The 17,294-nt window shown below is 47.5% G+C and overlaps 1 protein-coding gene across 3 annotated transcripts in view; it reads left to right on the top strand.

Moving 5' to 3' along the window:
- Positions 1-16,624, top strand: part of Fam120b (family with sequence similarity 120 member B) — a 53,334-nt gene extending 36,710 nt beyond the window's left edge. For all 3 annotated transcript variants that reach the window (XM_057761461.1, XM_057761459.1, XM_057761460.1), the window contains exons 7-10: positions 3,680-3,886; positions 5,206-5,314; positions 7,803-7,895; positions 14,441-16,624. In XM_057761461.1, coding sequence (XP_057617444.1) covers positions 3,680-3,886; positions 5,206-5,314; positions 7,803-7,895; positions 14,441-14,481 — 450 coding nt within the window. In that variant the 3' untranslated portion in view covers positions 14,482-16,624. The remainder of the gene's footprint in view (positions 1-3,679; positions 3,887-5,205; positions 5,315-7,802; positions 7,896-14,440) is intronic.
- The last annotated feature ends 670 nt before the right edge of the window (positions 16,625-17,294 follow it).

The raw sequence follows: 17,294 nt of genomic DNA, 5'->3' as shown, positions 1-17,294 counted from the left end.
ATACTTAGTGGTTAAACCAAGTCATTCATGGACTTTGGAAGATGCAATGCCACGTAGAATAGATTTCTAGGAGTCAGAAAAGAGAGAGGAAGAGTGTAAGAGTGTGTGATAGGTAAGTGTGTGTCAGTAGGTGACAGCGTTGGCCTGTTGTGTCCTCCTGTACTGTGTAGATAAGAAATGGCTGTCATGGGGACGGAAAGCTGGGAACATCTAAGAAAAAGTGAACACGAGCCTGAATGTGGTTCCCTGCGCTGCTCTGTGGCTTCGCCTCCTCTGTCTTGGTGTAGGTTGTGTTCCCTGTTGCTTTTAAATGGTCTCATCTCCCACCACGATGGCTCTCGGCTCCTCTTGTGCAGGGTGTTTTCTTAGCTGTTTTGGTGGCTGTGGAGAGCTGAGGTAACTCAGTCCTGCTGAGGCTGCTGCCCTCCCACAGGGTTGTCGGAGGCTGCTGGTTTCTCTCCCTGGGCAGTTTTGTCTTTCTTCATTTGTGTGTTGGTGGTATATACCTGGGAGCAGTCACTGGGAACCCCTATGTGAAATTCCTGCCACTGCCGTTCTGTAGATTTCCTGGCAGGAGTCTTTTAGCCCGGTTTGCGTGGGGGAGGCAGCTCTGCCAGCGGTGGCTGCTGAGTGGCAGCAGCAAATCCATCCATGGGACCTGTGGCGGAGGAGACTTGTTGAAGTGTTGATCAAATCTATTTCAGGACTTGGAAAAGTAGCAGATGGAGTGATAAAATATTCATATTCCCTTTAATTCCCAAACGGTAATCAGCGACTCCGTCCAATGTGGCTTCTGTTCTGCCATCTTATCCAGAAGTCCTCCAAAAGGAAAGTCTCAAGGGAATTACAAAACCAAAACAAAACAATAAACTCCAAGCAAGAGTTTTAAACTTGAGGATGAAAGAGCCACATGCAGAATTCAGTTACATTCCCCATATTATCAGTGAACACAGGGGAACTGAATTATGAAAACAGTGCCATTCATATTTTTTTTTACTAAATTGAATTGCCTAGGTACAAATTAAACATACGTAAGATTTGTAGGTCCAAATTTGCAGTCTTACTGTATGTGGTGGTGTGTAGTAGGGAGCTGCGGGCCTCTTCCCATAGCCCGGCTCCCACATGGTTAGCTTTATACCCGAAATAATGATACACAAACTGTATTCTTTTAAACACTGCTTGGCCCATTTCTATTCATGTGTGTAGCACCCCAAGGTGTGCTTACCGGGAAGATTCTAGCCTACGTCCATCCTGGGTCAGAGCTTCATTGTGTCTGCTCTGGAGAGTAGAGCATGGCGTCTGTCTCTCAGAGGAGCTGCCCTGCATCTGAGCTCACTTCCTCTTCCTCCCAGCATTCTATTCTGTTTACTCCACCCACCTAAAGGCTGGCCAATCAAATGGGCCAAGGCAGTTTCTTTATTAGCCAATGACCTTCCTCCATCAGTAGTGCATGCCTTTAATCCCACTCCTGGGAGGGAGTCAAAGGCAGGACCTACATAGTGAATTCCAGGACAGCCAGGGCTACATAGAGAACCCCCCTCTCCAAAAAAATAATAATCTCGACTAAGCAGGCGAGAGAAAAGCCCCTGCATGTGAAGGCCAGAGTAAGTGAAAGAGGGGTTGTCTTAACGGACTTTAGAAGTGTTTTATTAAATTCAGTTCTGCTCAGCCGGGCGGTGGTGGCGCACGCCTTTAATCCCAGCACTCGGGAGGCAGAGGCAGGTGGATCTCTGTGAGTTCGAGACCAGCCTGGTCTACAAGAGCTAGTTCCAGGACAGGCTCCAAAACCACAGAGAAACCCTGTCTCGAAAAACTTAAAAAAAAAAAAAAATAATTCAGTTCTGCTCATGGTAGACTCCACAGACCAGATGTAGAAATTTTATGTTAATGAAGAGCTTCTACAAACCCTACAAAGAATTCCTGTATCTCTTTCTAAAGAATGACAACTTCCAGGGTCACAGGCAGCTGGAGCAGTTCAACCTCTTCAGGATAAAGGTTAAATCTGCAGTGATCCAAGTCCATGATAAACAGCTTTTAAGTTAATGCAGGGTCTCCCACACTGTCTCCCTGCAGGCCTAGAACTCACTGTGTAGAGCAGGGTGGTCCTGAACTTGTGACAGGCTCCGCCTCCTCAGTTCTGGCACTACAGCCGTGTGCCAGCGTGCTTGTGCTTCAGGTCCTAAAACAATAGTCAGATTCATGTAAGTGAGGCCTGTCTAGGAACGGGCTGAAACACCTGCCACTTTCTCTGACTTTTTTCAGCTTTATTTACTGTGTCAGGTGTGTTTAAGGTAACATTGGTCAGTGTGAGCAAAGTGATTCCAAGAAGGCAATTGGCTCGCTGGTGCTCTGGTTTCCATGGCGTTTCTTAGACATCTGTAGTGTTGATGCCGGCAGTGGGTTCAGCGTTCCAGACCCATGGTGAATACGTGGCCTCTTGTGGGATTGTGGGGCCCTTTGTGGCATAAAGGGTGACTCCTCTATCAAGAACAGGAAGAAAGCTGAACATAAAAGTCTATTTAACAAAGAAAGAAGTAGTTCTTTAGCAAGAGATGAGATTTTTTTCTTGAGATTTTATTTATTTATTTTTATTTTATGTGTATGAGTATTTTGCCTGCATGTATGTCTGTGCGCCGTGTGTACCTTGTACTCTGCATGCAGAGACTAGAAGCAGGCATTGGGTCTTCTGGAGCTGGAGTTACAGACAGTCACTATGTGGGTGCTAGAAATCAAACCCAGGTCCTCTGGAAGAGCAGCTCTTAACTGCCAAACCATTTCGCCAGAGCTGAGGCAAGATATTCTTAATTTATAAAAGCTCAGGCACCAGCCTTTTGAGATTACATTTGCCATTTTATTCTTAAATGGTATTCATTCGAAATGATATTAAGTATGGCTTTTAGAAACCATGAGGAGTTGCTCTCCCTTTGCCTTTAAAGAAAGTTTTTCAGGGGAACAAAGCCAACGATTATCTTGTAAGTTCTACCTAGTGGCCACACCTTGTATTGGCCCAGATTTTCCTAGAACAGTGTCTTAATTCCTGACTTTTTCTGTGACAAGACATCGTGACCAAGCAAGCGAGTTTAACTGGGAGAGAGCATCACAAACCCAAGGCAGACACACGCACGTGCACACACACACACACACACACACACACACACACATAGAAACGGGTGGGGAGATCTGGGAATGGTATGGTGTAGGTTATTGAAACTGCAGAGTACCACCCCCAGGTCCACACTTCCTCCAAGGCCACTCCTCCACCAACAAAGCCACACCTCCTAATCCTTTCCAGACAGTTTCACCAACTGCGGACCAAGCATTCAAACATATGAGCCCATGAGAGCCATTTTAATTCACACCACTACAAGCAGGATGGTTATGTTCCAAATCTGTATAAGGAGAGAACCCAGGTGAGTGCCCGCTGCCCCAGTGGGTGGAGGGTGAACAAGGTCGTATATTGGACTGGGTTCCCATCCTGCTTCTCTGGCCTGCTTGTTTGCCAGGCCTCTTCCAGTCAGACTTGCGCAGGAGGCCAGTGTCATGCTCAGGGTTTGTCAAGCACCTATCCTGAAGACAACATCGTGGGGCTGACCCCCTCGAGTTACCGTTTTGCTGCACCCATCTAACTTCTGCTTGGTGCTCTCTGTCTTGAGCTTGCTGTGCACGTCTGTCTCCACAGCCGGATTACATTAACTCCAGAGCTGTGCAGCTGGGGTCCCTCCTCGTCCGTGGCCTCACCATGTTGGTACTGGTCAACAGCGCATGTGGCTTCCCCTGGACAACAAACGAATTCATGCCCTGGAATGTCTTTGACGGCAAGCTTTTCCATCAGAAGTACCTGCAGTCTGAAAAGGGATATGCTGTGGAGGTTCTTCTGGAACAAAATGTGAGTTCTGGTTACTGTATATTGGAATAATGAGTGGGCGTGAAGTCAGTGACTCCAGTGTACCTGGAAAGTCTGCCCGTCCCACAGGCCAGGTTTTCCAGAGTCATCCCCATCACCTCAAAGAGGTGCAAGAACTGTGCTTACGTTTCTGTGACTCATGTCCACACGTGAGGGTGGCCTGGTTTAGCGGCATCAGTTGGTGTCCATGTAGCTGATTGCTTCTGTAGGGAAAATCAGCTAAAAGGGGCTTGCAGTGTCTGCAGAGGGTCTCCCAGACAGCAGACTAGTTGGGCAGACCATCCTGCTACAAAGGCTGCCCATGTCCTGGGGCTGTTGACTGCTGCCCTGTGGTCCCCCAGACAGCACACCAGCTGGGCAGATAGCCTTCTGCTACAAAGGCTGCCTATGTCCTGGGGCTGTTGACTGCTGCCCTGTGGTCCCCCAGACAGCACACCAGCTGGGCAGATAGCCTTCTGCTACAAAGGCTGCCCATGTCCTGGGGACACTGACTGCTGCCCCAGCTTTCTAAGTACAACTGCTTCGTGATTCCTGGAAGATTTCCAGATGAGGCTTCCCGCCAAGCTCATTTGGAATGTTTTATTACCCACAGGGATGAGAAGGCGGTGTGGTTGTGAGAGAACATGCTGATCTGTTAGATAAAACACTCCCAAGTTTTCACACCAAAGGGAAAACATTTGGCAATGTGTTGCTGTCACCATTTCTCACCAAAGTTCCAGGGTGTTGCAGGGTTTGTGAGTGTTCAGAACTTAGAGGAGCAGAAAGGAAACCCTTTCTCAGCTTTGGACATTGCTCCAGCAGGGACTGAAGGAGACGCAGGTCTAGGACACAGCTGCCCATTATCCTTATTTGTGTACCTCAAAATATACGATTCCTCCTTGAGTACCTCAAACCCACTTAAAAGAATCATCAAGGATGAAGTATTGATTCATAATTCAAGAGGCTATGAGAACATCTGCTGCTGCGTGATGACCCCAGCATTCCTCTCCATGTTCCTGGATTATCACAAGAGTAGACTTTTAGTCATGACTCTTTAGTCTACACAGGATAGAAACAGGCATCATAGGTATTTGCTGCTGTTTCCAGGGGTCTCAGGAGGGGAACAGTCATCAAGACCCTCTTGGAGTCATGCTAATGGAGAGTTGCCACTGCCTCCACTTGGTGCAGACTATGCAGCTACGCTGGCTGATGTCCTAGGGACAGAGACCACTGGGGGGGGGGTCCCCCATCCCCGCCACCTCACACCCTACTCTTTCACGGAGCATGCGGCCAGCCTGCATTTTCATCTGATCTGTTTGCAGAGATCGTGGCTCACCAAGTTCCACAACCTGAAGGCCGTGGTCTGCAAGGCCTGCTCCAAGGAGAACCGGCGCATTGTAGGGAGAACACACTGGAACTCTCACTACACAGGTGGGCAGGGTTGGCGCGTCCCCTTACCTGTCGCGTAACGTGCTGGGGCCCTGGGTAGACTTGCCTGCTTTCTTGTGGTTTACTGGTAAAAGAACAATAAAATTATGACAGATGAATATGACTGGGCTATACTCATAGCTTAAATTCTGTTCCCATAAGGAAGAATATCTCAGGAAGGATCCGTTTGTTAATTGAATGAAGAGCTTTCTCTAATGCACCATCTGTTTCCCACAATTCCCTTTATTAAAGGCTACATGGATAATGTGTGTCTACCTTACAAAACTTGAGGTTTAGTTTTCTCAGAACAAATGGACAGTAGAAAAATTCAGTATGTATATACGTATATGTGTGCAGTCATGAATGGTTTTAAAAAGTGGTCTTGAATTTAAAGGAGAGTAGAAAAGGGCAAATGGGAGGGAGGAGAGAAATGTTGCAATTAAATTATAATCTCAAAAAGAAAATCATTCAACAGGAGCTATAAAAACTCATGGTGCTGTGACCTAACAAAGACGATGCACTGCTGAAGGGCCTTCCTGTGCTACAGTTCAAGATTCTCACCCTTCCACATAGCTTTTATCACGTTAAGCAGTGGCCAGTGGATCCTAGTCAACCAAGGGACTCTACGAGGAGGGTGTCAGTGACAGGCATTCCCGTAAGCTGGGTGCTGGTTCCACAGTGAGGAAGCCTAGTGGTCTGGAGAAGAGTGGCTGTAGATTCAAGTGATTACAACAGGAGGAAGGTCAGTAGGAGTTGGGTATAGAATCCTTCTTAATACTGAACTTAAGAGAGTTGATGTTTGTATCCATTACAAATTGGAAGGTTTTGAAGTGTTGTTACCAGAACTGCACTCTTAGGATAGCAGCTACTTTGGTAGTCGAGGGAAACGGGATCAGGAGATGGCTGACCCAGGCGAGAGGTGACCCTGGGGGAAGCGCCTGCTCCCTTGGAAGGTCTCAGGCATCACTAAGTTGTCCTTTGATCTTTTATCCTCCTGGTGGGTGAATCACTTGGGTGCTTGCCCTGTTGTCCAAGGCTCCAGACAGAAGAGGAGTTTGGTCTCTGAAGGGCCTGCCATACATGTGTTTTACTTGGGCTTCCTGGCCAAATGTCACACTGCCTAGCAGACACACTCCAGAGTCTGTGGTTGGCACTTGTGGTAGGAACTCAACTCTCTTTCTGTGGAGCATGTGAAATAAAGAGACCTTAAAAGTATAGGATAGTACGTAGTTAGTGGGCGTTAGTGATGGATAGTATGTAGTTAGTGGGCGTTAGTGATGGATAGTACGTAGTTAGTGGGAGTTAGTGATGGATAGTACGTAGTTAGTGGGAGTTAGTGATGGATAGTACGTAGTTAGTGGGCGTTAGTGATGGATAGTACGTAGTTAGTGGGCGTTAGTATAGGATAGTACATAGTTAGTGGGCGTTAGTGATGGATAGTACGTAGTTAGTGGGCGTTAGTATAGGATAGTACGTAGTTAGTGGGCGTTAGTGATGGATAGTACGTAGTTAGTGGGCGTTAGTATAGGATAGTACGTAGTTAGTGGGCGTTAGTATAGGATAGTATGTAGTTAGTGGGCGTTAGTGATGGATAGTACGTAGTTAGTGGGAGTTAGTGATGGATAGTACGTAGTTAGTGGGAGTTAGTGATGGATAGTACGTAGTTAGTGGGCATTAGTATAGGATAGTACGTAGTTAGTGGGCGTTAGTATAGGATAGTACGTAGTTAGTGGGCGTTAGTATAGGATAGTACGTAGTGAGTGGGCATTAGTGATGGATAGTACGTAGTTAGTGGGCGTTAGTATAGGATAGTACGTAGTTAGTGGGCGTTAGTATAGGATAGTACGTAGTTAGTGGGCGTTAGTATAGGATAGTACGTAGTTAGTGGGCGTTAGTATAGGATAGTACGTAGTTAGTGGGCGTTAGTGATGGATAGTACGTAGTTAGTGGGCGTTAGTGATGGATAGTACGTAGTTAGTGGGCGTTAGCATAGGATAGTACGTAGTTAGTGGGCGTTAGTGATGGATAATACGTAGTTAGTGGGCGTTAGTGATCCAAGGAAGACATCAGAGTATAAAAAGAATGTATTGATGCATTGTGGGAAACGTGGAGGAGCTCACCACGTCCCAGGAGTATGCTCAAGGGGAATCATCCATGTGGCTGTGTTATCTGAAGAGAGGCTGGAGGTGGGCCTCCTCGTTGGAGGAAACAGCTCGTGCAGTCATTTCCTCCCTGCCGAGTCTGGGTAAGCACCAAGACTCCATTTTAAAGACACATGGTGAGATACTTCTTAGTACTGATCGTAGGCCACCATTTGGCTTCCAGTACAGATTGGCCGCACCTCTCTCTTCTGAGGCCTTTTCTGTAGTCTTGGTCCCGTTCTGCTGCTGTGTGTACACTGAAGGTTTGCTGGCCTGGTGTCACTTGTACACTGTTACGTGTGAGACGAAATGAGTGACCGTGTGCTGACGTGTTGACCATGTTCCCACAGGGAGGCTGGGGAGACAGGGCTCCAGCTCCCACAGGACAGGCTCCACACACGGCCATCCTGGGCATGGGCAGCCATGGAGAGATCAGGGTCCAGGTAAGAGGCTACCACACCAGCCTTCAACTGCTCATAGGCGCTGCGTTCCTTTGTGCTGTGTTTGTGCTGAAACTTGCTGCATTTCCTGTGTTTGAAAACCAGTTACATATTTACAATGAGAAAACAGATCAGTATGTTGCCATACCTAATTCTTTGTTTAATGGAATAGAGACAAATAATAATAATCTTGCTTGATGGTGATATGTCTGCTTCTTACTGCTTTATCTTCTATCCAGTTTATTCCTCTCTTGAAGACTCGATTTTTATAATTTACCCAAAGGGTTTTCTAAGGTCGCTAATAGAGGGCTCAAACAGAAGTGTTCTGCTCTCTTTCATGTCATGGATCACATTTATAAGTTAGAAATGCAGCTTCTTATATAGGTGTATTGATAATCACTCTGTACTTAATTTGATATGCAATTATTTGTACTTAAATATTTAGAGAACCTCTCATCAGTGTTTGAATTCAAATTCCTTTTAGGTTTCAGAACTAAACTTGATAGACTGAAACTACCTAAGATTTATGGCTTTGTCTTTTTATAGAAACATACTCAAATGTGACTTTTGCTTTTGTAAACTGGTGTGTGCAGATTCCCATGTGGCTCAGATCACTGTCTAAAACACAGCAGCTCTTCAGTCCCAATACAGTGGCAATTTGAGCAGACCATTCCTGTGACGCTACTGAGGAAGGACTCCCCTCATGCTGTGGACAGCACGTGTGTACCGTGCCCAGGCTATGGACAGCACGCGTGTACAGTGCCCAGGCTGTGGACAGCACGCGTGTACAGTGCCCAGGCTGTGGACAGCATGCGTGTACAGTGCCCAGGCTGTGGACAGCACGCGTGTACAGTGCCCAGGCTGTGGACAGCACGCGTGTACAGTGCCCAGGCTGTGGACAGCACGCGTGTACAGTGCCCAGGTTGTGGACAGCACGCGTGTACAGTGCCCAGGCTGTGGACAGCACGCGTGTACCCCAGGCTGTGGACAGCACGCGTGTACAGTGCCCAGGCTGGGACAGTGTCAAGGCTTATCTTCTTGATTTGGGTATTGAACAAACTTTGAAGTTGCTGTGTAGTTCAGAATAATCCAGTTCCTGGTAGGCGTCTTTGAAAAGAGAAGCACCGGCAGTGTAGAGTTGGGTTGACATTTGACTTCCTTGAAGTAGCTGAACTCACACAGAATACTCCAGCACTCCAAACTGAAACTCTCCAGCACAACCTATATCCAGGGCTTTCTGCCCCGCTACCAGCTGGCACATGAATCTTAGCTGACCCAGACAGATGTTTGTCCAGAATAATGGCGAGGGAGGGGCAGAGATCTGACTAAGTAGATGTCTCGTCTCTTAAGGCCAAAGACCACCAAAGTAATGAAAGTCTGTAGGTCTTCTTTGTAAAGCTATGACTCTGGAAATGGCTTTAGCCGCTTGGGTTAGATAGGATCTAGATGTAGCTATCTGCATGTCCCACCCTGAAATGTTTAAGGAACCTAGGTCCTGACACAAGGCACCTGGCTGAAAGTCAGGCTAATGTTCTTGAGGCTTTGGCTCTTTGCCGTTGCTGTACTGGAGGAAGAGCTAGTGGTCCCTCCTTGAGCAGTTGGTCTCCACTGATAATTCTCCCACTGCAGAAGTCACTCAACCTTCCTTTCCCTGCCAGCAGCAGCAATCCACCTGGTCTGCTATGCTAAGGAAGGTGGTGGTACCTTCTCCTTGTCCTCTTTGGCCTGCCATTACCCCATTCCCATGTGCAGAATCTTTATGCTAAGTCAAATGACAACTGTTCAGTTGTGGGCGATAAGAGCTTTAGTTCTCTAAGCTTGCACCTTCACTAGATAAGGAGAGCACCGCTAGTATTGTCAGACTGTGTCTGATGCCTGTCTTAGGTAACTGTCCTGGCTCCTTGGTCTCTGTGAGGCAGCTCCATTAATCAGCCTGTGTACCTAGGGCTCCACGGTGCTGTGATTCTTTGCTTTTTGGTTGGTGGATGAGTATAACTCCTGCAGGTGAGTAGGAAGGGTGCTGTTCACAGAGGTGCCCGTCTCCTCTGGGAAGCCTGGGCCTTCGTAACCTCACCTGCAGCTCTCAGGACAGTGAGAGCCGCATCTCCTCACCACCGCATCTCCTCACGACCACATCTCCTCACCACCACATCTCCTCACCATCTCCTCACCACCACATCTCCTCACCACCGCATCTCCTCACGACCACATCTCCTCGCCACCACATCTCCTCACCATCTCCTCACCACCACATCTCCTCACCACCGCATCTCCTCACGACCACATCTCCTCGCCACCACATCTCCTCACCACCGCATCTCCTCACCACCACATCTCCTCACCACCACATCTCTTCACCATCTCCTCACGACCACATCTCCTCGCCACCACATCTCCTCACCATCTCCTCACGACCACATCTCCTCGCCACCACATCTCCTCGCCACCGCATCTCCTCACCACCACATCTCCTCACCATCTCCTCACGACCACATCTCCTCGCCACCACATCTCCTCACCACCGCATCTCCTCACCACCGCATCTCCTCACCACCGCATCTCCTCACCACCGCATCTCCTCACCACCGCATCTCCTCGCCATCTCCTCACCACCGCATCTCCTCACGACCACATCTCCTCGCCACCACATCTCCTCGCCACCGCATCTCCTCACCACCGCATCTCCTCACCACCGCATCTCCTCGCCATCTCCTCACCACCGCATCTCCTCACCACCACATCTCCTCGCCACCACATCTCCTCGCCACCGCATCTCCTCACCACCGCATCTCCTCACCACCGCATCTCCTCACCATCTCCTCACCACCGCATCTCCTCACCACCGCATCTCCTCACCACCGCATCTCCTCACCACCGCATCTCCTCACCATCTCCTCACCACCGCATCTCCTCACCACCGCATCTCCTCACCACCACATCTCCTCGCCACCATTTCTCAGCCAGCACCTCGGTGCCCTTGGTTTTCCTGACAGATATTCCTTAGCATAGTGCACTTAGAAAATAAAGCAAGAAGCCCTACTGAAACTGTGAACCCTACAAAGAGTCGCTGTATCCACAGATCCCTGTCCCATGCTGAGTGCCCAGGAAGAATGTCACAAGAATTGGGTCATTCTCACCCCTAGTGTGATGACAGAAGTTACAGGGATATGTTTCAAATACACTAGGGGAACCAATTCTTCCTTGGGTTGTTGTTGGTCATGGGGGTGTTGATTTCTTCACGTTGTCTTAGCAGAGTACTGAGGATGTCCTCACAGAAGAGAATAGAGTGGCTCCCTAGGAGAGATGCCCTGCCAGAGAGATGTCTACCCTGGTACCCACATCACTGCACAATTCCAAGATCCCGGAGTAGCATGGTGTCTGTATGTCCCACCACTGTAACAGCCAAGATCCCAGAGATAGCATGGTGTATGTATGTCCTACCACTGTGACAGCTATCTCCATGGCACCAGGGTGCACCCTACCTATGTGGTGGTGTCCTTGTGACCGGTGATGAAGCTAGAGGCCTTAGCCACATGTAGACAAAAGTTTAGGACAACGAAGCAGAAGGCTGATGAGAAAGTGGTGGGAACCTCCTGCTGGGCTCAAACCTGAGAAGGAGGAAACCACAGGTCAGGAGCCGTAGGAATTCAAGGACTGGAAGTACAGTGAAGGCTAGTCATCAGTTGTTCCAAGGGCATGTAATCCTATCCCAAGGTAATCCTTTCCAGGGTGCTCTTCCCATTCGTGTTTATAAAAACAATTGCTACCATGGGAAACTGGAAACATTCTGAAGAACTCAGGGCAGCAGCCACAGCTCTTTGGTTCTTTGTATGTATGCCAGGCTTCTGATTTCCTGGTCTTACCCAGGTGGTCTGCACTCTCTCACACACATCAGGGGTCTCAGCCATGGCCTGGCCTGGTACCATTTGCTCTCCTTCTGGACTTTTTGCATCTTCAGGACTGGGTCCTCTCTGAACTGCGGGCTTTTATGCCCCCAGCATTCTACATGCCACTGCTTCCTGGCCTTTTGTCTGTGTCCTGGGCCACAGTTCTATAGCCTAGCATTGACATCCCTTTTGTGAACTCTGGCACTGAGCAGCTTTAATGAAACAGATGTGTAGGTACCCTGATTGCATGCTCTCCAGTGGTTTACTGGGCATGATATTCTTCAAGTGCTGGGTGACGGATTCTTCAGTCGCACTCCTGTTGACTCAGCGAGTAATGTCATGCTTCCCGGTGTTTTAGTTCTAAATTCAGTATGTGTACCCATAACCACCCATTTTTGAAATCTCATTTCTGATGTATATATCTTGGAAACTATGTTTATACATATAAAGAAAATGCCAGACAATCAAAAGCAATAAGCAGGTTGTTGTCCCTGGCACAGATGTGCAAGCCCTGGGGGCACACAAGGCCCTGGACAGTCGGTCCTGTCCAGCCAGTGATTATGTAGCAGCTGACTGATTTACTGCTCATCCAGGCTGGAAAGTTCCAGGAGGGAGTTGGCTTCTGTCCACCTACTTGGCCACAGTAAACTTGACACATTGGGAGTCTATACTGATGTGTGTGTTTTCTAGCTTTAAGACCAGAGAAACCCATTTACCCTGTTTTTCTGGTCACTTGAAAACAGAAACATGGTACTGGTCACATGTTAAAGCCCACAAACTGCATAGGCATTGTGTCCCGCTTTGAGACTTGGGACTTTAAAGGACAGCTCTATTTTTTGGGTTATAATAGAAACATAATCACAGTCTTGACTTTGAAGGTTGGGCTGGGAAAACTTCTAAGACCGAGACCAGAAGGCCAATTTGAGCAGCCTAGTGCTGGGTTGATGTCCACTTGAAAGGCTAGAGGTGAGCCTGGGAGCAGCTAGGGGCAGAACGTGAGCAAGGACAGGACTTCATTGGCACCTTGCCCACGTGGAAGAAAGTCCACAGGCCACTCACTGCTGCTCCTGCTGCTCCTGCTGCTGCTGCTGCTGCTCCTGCTGCATTAGTGCTTTTCGGTGCTGTATGCAACACCAGCTCTTACATAGCTGGTCCTTAGTTGGAATTGTTGTTGTTTTAAAGATCAGGCAATGTACTTTTTCTGTGAAACTACTGAGGTTGTGTTTTGGGCCAGTACATTTTTATAGTGGGTTTTTCCCTGGCTTAAATATTTTTGTATTTCTTCAACATATAAAGTAGAAAGTTGTTACTGTTTCAAGATTAGAAAAAATAGACAACATTCTTCATGTTAAAAAAAAAGATTCGAGGCCGGGCGGTGGTGGCGCACGCCTTTAATCCCAGCACTCGGGAGGCAGAGGCAGGTGGATCTCTGTGAGTTCGAGACCAGCCTGGTCTACAAGAGCTAGTTCCAGGACAGGCTCCAAAACCACAGAGAAACCCTGTCTCGAAAAACCAAAAAAAAAAAAAAAAAAAAAAAAGATTCGAAATGCTTTATGTTGTCATAGTTGACACATTTTCAGAGTCTGGACCTAACTGCATAAACATGGGCCCTGTGGGAGCTGAGATCTCGGGGTCACTGCAGTGACCGCAGCTTGGCAGATAGGGGTAGGTGCTCCCCAGAGGTGGCCATCATCAGAGTCTGAGCCCCACCCATCCCAGCCACCCTGTGACCAAATGGCTACCAGAGCTGAAGTTTTGACTTTTCCTTTGCTATTCTTCAGCCCAGCTGGAGAGGAAAAAATGTGTTAAGTTCCATTAAGGAGCTGTAAACTTAGGTGGGATTCTTCACTTTGCCCCTTCTCATGGTTACCAAGAGGGGCCTGCACACTAGGAGGCTACAGGACTGGGAGTGGAGATGACAGGGTGGTGAGGTCGTGTTAATCTGGACACCTGTTAGGGCCATCACCTCACACTTCAGGGTCATTAGGCAGGGTGTGTTAAAGCCATTGCTTTCAAGTACCAAAGAAAGCCAAGAGCAAGACTTGCAGAGAAGTGTGTTGTTGAGAAAGAGCCTCGCTGTGTGTCGTTATGCTGCCTGTAACTCAGAGATCCGCCTGCTCCTGCATCCTGAGTACCACTATGCCCAACCAAAAAGTGTTATCTTTAAGATGTGGAAACAGTTTTCTTCAAGGCTAGCTCTGCTCCAAGTCCTTTCCCAGCATAAGTGTCTGTCAGAGGCAGGAAGTGGCCAGCTACACTGTGGGGTTGGGGGGCTTGTGTGCTCAGCCCTGGAAAAGCCACACGTGGCTTTTTCTGTGCTTGGCAGGAAGTCCTCTCAGCCATCTGCATATGAATTTCCATTTCCAGAGTCATTAGCAGTAATAAACATCCTGATGTCCTGCAGATGGCTAGAACTGGCACCAGGAGAAACAATTTTGACAGTTTCCTTCTACTAATAACACTGCCTCCTAATTAATTGCTTCCACTTTAATGAAATAATTACAGAACAAAATTGAATGACAGGTGGTCACAACTGAAAAATGTTGTCTTCCAGTACCACTCAGCAGTCTGTCTTTATGCGTACTTAGAGCAGAGCCACTGCCTTGAGCTACTGTTTGGAGACAGTGCTTCTTACTTGGGTTTTATTTCTGTTTGGTGCAGGAGGCAGACAGTATGAACATGACCAGTGGAGAAGATACTAGGCGTCTTGCAGGTGGAGTCCTCGCCAGTATCTTAAAATGAATCAGTAGGTTAATGTGTCATGCGCAGCTTCCCAACTGGGGTCCACCGACTTAATTCAAGGAGTGTTTGCTTCTTCCAGGCAGTGTGGGAAGACAGTGCAGTGCCCAGGCTCTGCCCTCTTCAGAGAATCTTCAGAGTGTTGCCACCCAGTCGTACCAGCAAAGAGGTGGCAACTGGAGCCACACTGTAAAAGAAGGAACAATTCCTTCTTTTCAGAGGTTTCTCCCACATGCACTGTAAAAAATGTCCATTGGTTTGGTTTCAAAGGCTGCTCCTGACCCCGTGACCCAGAACACGCATCGTTAGCATCACGTATGCTCCCTGATCTTAGCAGGACTCTGATTCCCTCACACCTTTTCTTATTAGATTGTGAAAATGTTTTCCCAAATCATTAGTCCTTGATATCATGGAGTCTTAGCTATTTTTGATACTGTGAAAAGACACCATAACCAAAGCAGCTTACAAAAGAAAGCACTTAATGTAAGACTCGAGGTTCCAGAGGGCAGTGGAGTCCATGACCATCACGTCAGGGAGCCAGGCAGAAGGCAGGCGGAGGAAGACTCACTAACTGGGAATGGTTCGGCACCCGTTGACACGCCTCCTCCAGCACGGCCACGCCTCCTCCAGCACGGCCACGCCTCCTCCAGCACGGCCACGCCTCCTCCAGCACGGCCACACCTAATCCTTTCCACCAACTGCAGACCAAGCATTCAGACACATTAGCCTATGGGGGTCATTTTAATTCAGACCATCACACATGGTATCTAATAGCCATATAATCTGTCAGAATTTTTTTTTTTTTTTTTTCGAGACAGGGTTTCTCCGTAGCTTTTGGTTCCTGTCCTGGAACTAGCTCTTGTAGACCAGGCTGGCCTCGAACTCACAGAGATCCGCCTGCCTCTGCCTCCCGAATGCTGGGATTAAAGGCGTGCGCCACCACCGCCCGGCTAGAAATTATTTTTTCATTAGAAATTCTAACAGAAGTCAATTGTCCCACAATTTCTTTTCTTGATCCTCAGAAGTGTTTGGAAAGAAAAAAAAAAACTAGATTCTTGTTTGTGGGAAAGTTGGTTCTGCTTGGAGGTGAGATGGCTCAGCAGTGAAGGACATTGGCTGATCTTCCAGAAAGCCTGGGTGTGATTCCCAGCACCCACACGATAGCCCACACCTGTCTGTAACTCCCGTTCCTGGGGACCCAATGCGTCTTCTGACCTCTGTGGACTCCAGAAACACAAGTGATGTACAGACGTACATGCAGACAAAACACCCATAAAGGTGAAAAAACAAGTAATTTTTTTTTAAGCAGTGAGTCAGACTGAGAAGCAAGGTCCTCTTTAACCTTCGAGGTTACTCCCTGTCTCCACTGGGAACACAAGAGTAGCGGTGCCCAGGGTCCTGACAGCCATGCTTGTCTCTAGGGACACTTGGTTCACTTGGGAGATGCACTCCTGACCCCTGAAGATGTATCCTGCCATCTCTAAATCTTTAGTAAGCCTCTAGAAATGCTCATTTTCGTCTTCACACTGACAGTTATCCAGACCACTAGCTCCAGTGTGTTGTGCAGGGCACGCGTGTTCTGCCTCGATGTCCTTACATTTACCAGAAAAGTCGATAGCTCCCACATTTGAACCGTTTGTATTTGTTCAGCTTCTTCAGGACTTCTGCATGCTATGTCTGTAGGTCGCTGCTGTGACCTTAATGCCTCGGTGTGGAACTTGCTTTTGTGATCCTTCAGTGAGTATTTCCCTTTAATATCTACTTCCTGTCCTCATTTTTGCTTCTTTGAAACATTGCTGCCTTTAGAAGGTTTGTTTCTTTGCTGTTCACTTGTGTAACTTTGTATCAAGTTTCTGATCTCTCAGATTGAAAGTATATTCCTGTGAAAGCTGTTTTCCTTCACAGAATCTGTATTCTGACTCGTCAATAAAATGTGGATGCCATTCACAAGCTCAAATACGCCATTGTGTTGGTGGGATGTTTATGTCATTTAAAATACCAGTGTGCAGAGCTTTGCCAATGAGAACATTGCTTCTGTTGTTTTCCAGTCAAGAGGTAGAGTTTCCACATATCAGTTTAAAATAAAAATATGGTTTTTTACTCATACTTCTTTCTTTTTATGTATGTATTTGTTTATTTATTTAAGACAAGGTCCTGTTCTATTGCCTAGACAGCCCTGTGAGTTCCAAGTTCTCAGTGTTATCCCTGTTGTACAAAGCTGCTCTCTTCTTTTTGGTATGCATGTTATTTTCTTTATAGAAAAATAATGCTAGCCCAGAATCTTACAGTCAGTGTTCCTAAAGTCAGAAAGATCAATGCATTTTCAGGAATCAAAAAATTTGATTCATAGCCAGGCGGTGGTGGCTCACGCCTTTAATCCCAGCACTTGGGAGGCAGAGGCAGGCGGATCTCTGTGAGTTCGAGGCCAGCCTGGTCTACAAGAGCTAGCGCCAGGACAGGCTCCAAAGCTACAGAGAAACCCTGTCTCGAAAAGACTAAAAAAAAAAAAATTGACTCATATTTTCTTTCTAAGAGGAAATGAGTGTGCGCTAATAGAATGGACACTTCATCCCTTAGAATAAGGGACTGTGAAACTGTTAGGCAGAGACATAAGTGGAAGAGGCAGGTATTGCCAGGCAGTTGGGAACTGTGAAAGCAAGTAAGACCACAGAACAGCAGGGGCACAGCTCTGGGTTGTTACAGGAAAGTGATGAGCATTCTCAGTGAGATGAAAAGTGAAGGCATGCTTTCTTTTCTTGCTTAGAAAACAGTATTT

This window comes from Chionomys nivalis, chromosome 2 (genome assembly GCF_950005125.1).
Source record: "Chionomys nivalis chromosome 2, mChiNiv1.1, whole genome shotgun sequence".
Taxonomy (NCBI): domain Eukaryota; kingdom Metazoa; phylum Chordata; class Mammalia; order Rodentia; family Cricetidae; genus Chionomys; species Chionomys nivalis.
The sequence above is the reverse complement of the archived record's forward strand: the minus strand, read 5'-3'. Positions and strand labels throughout refer to the sequence as shown.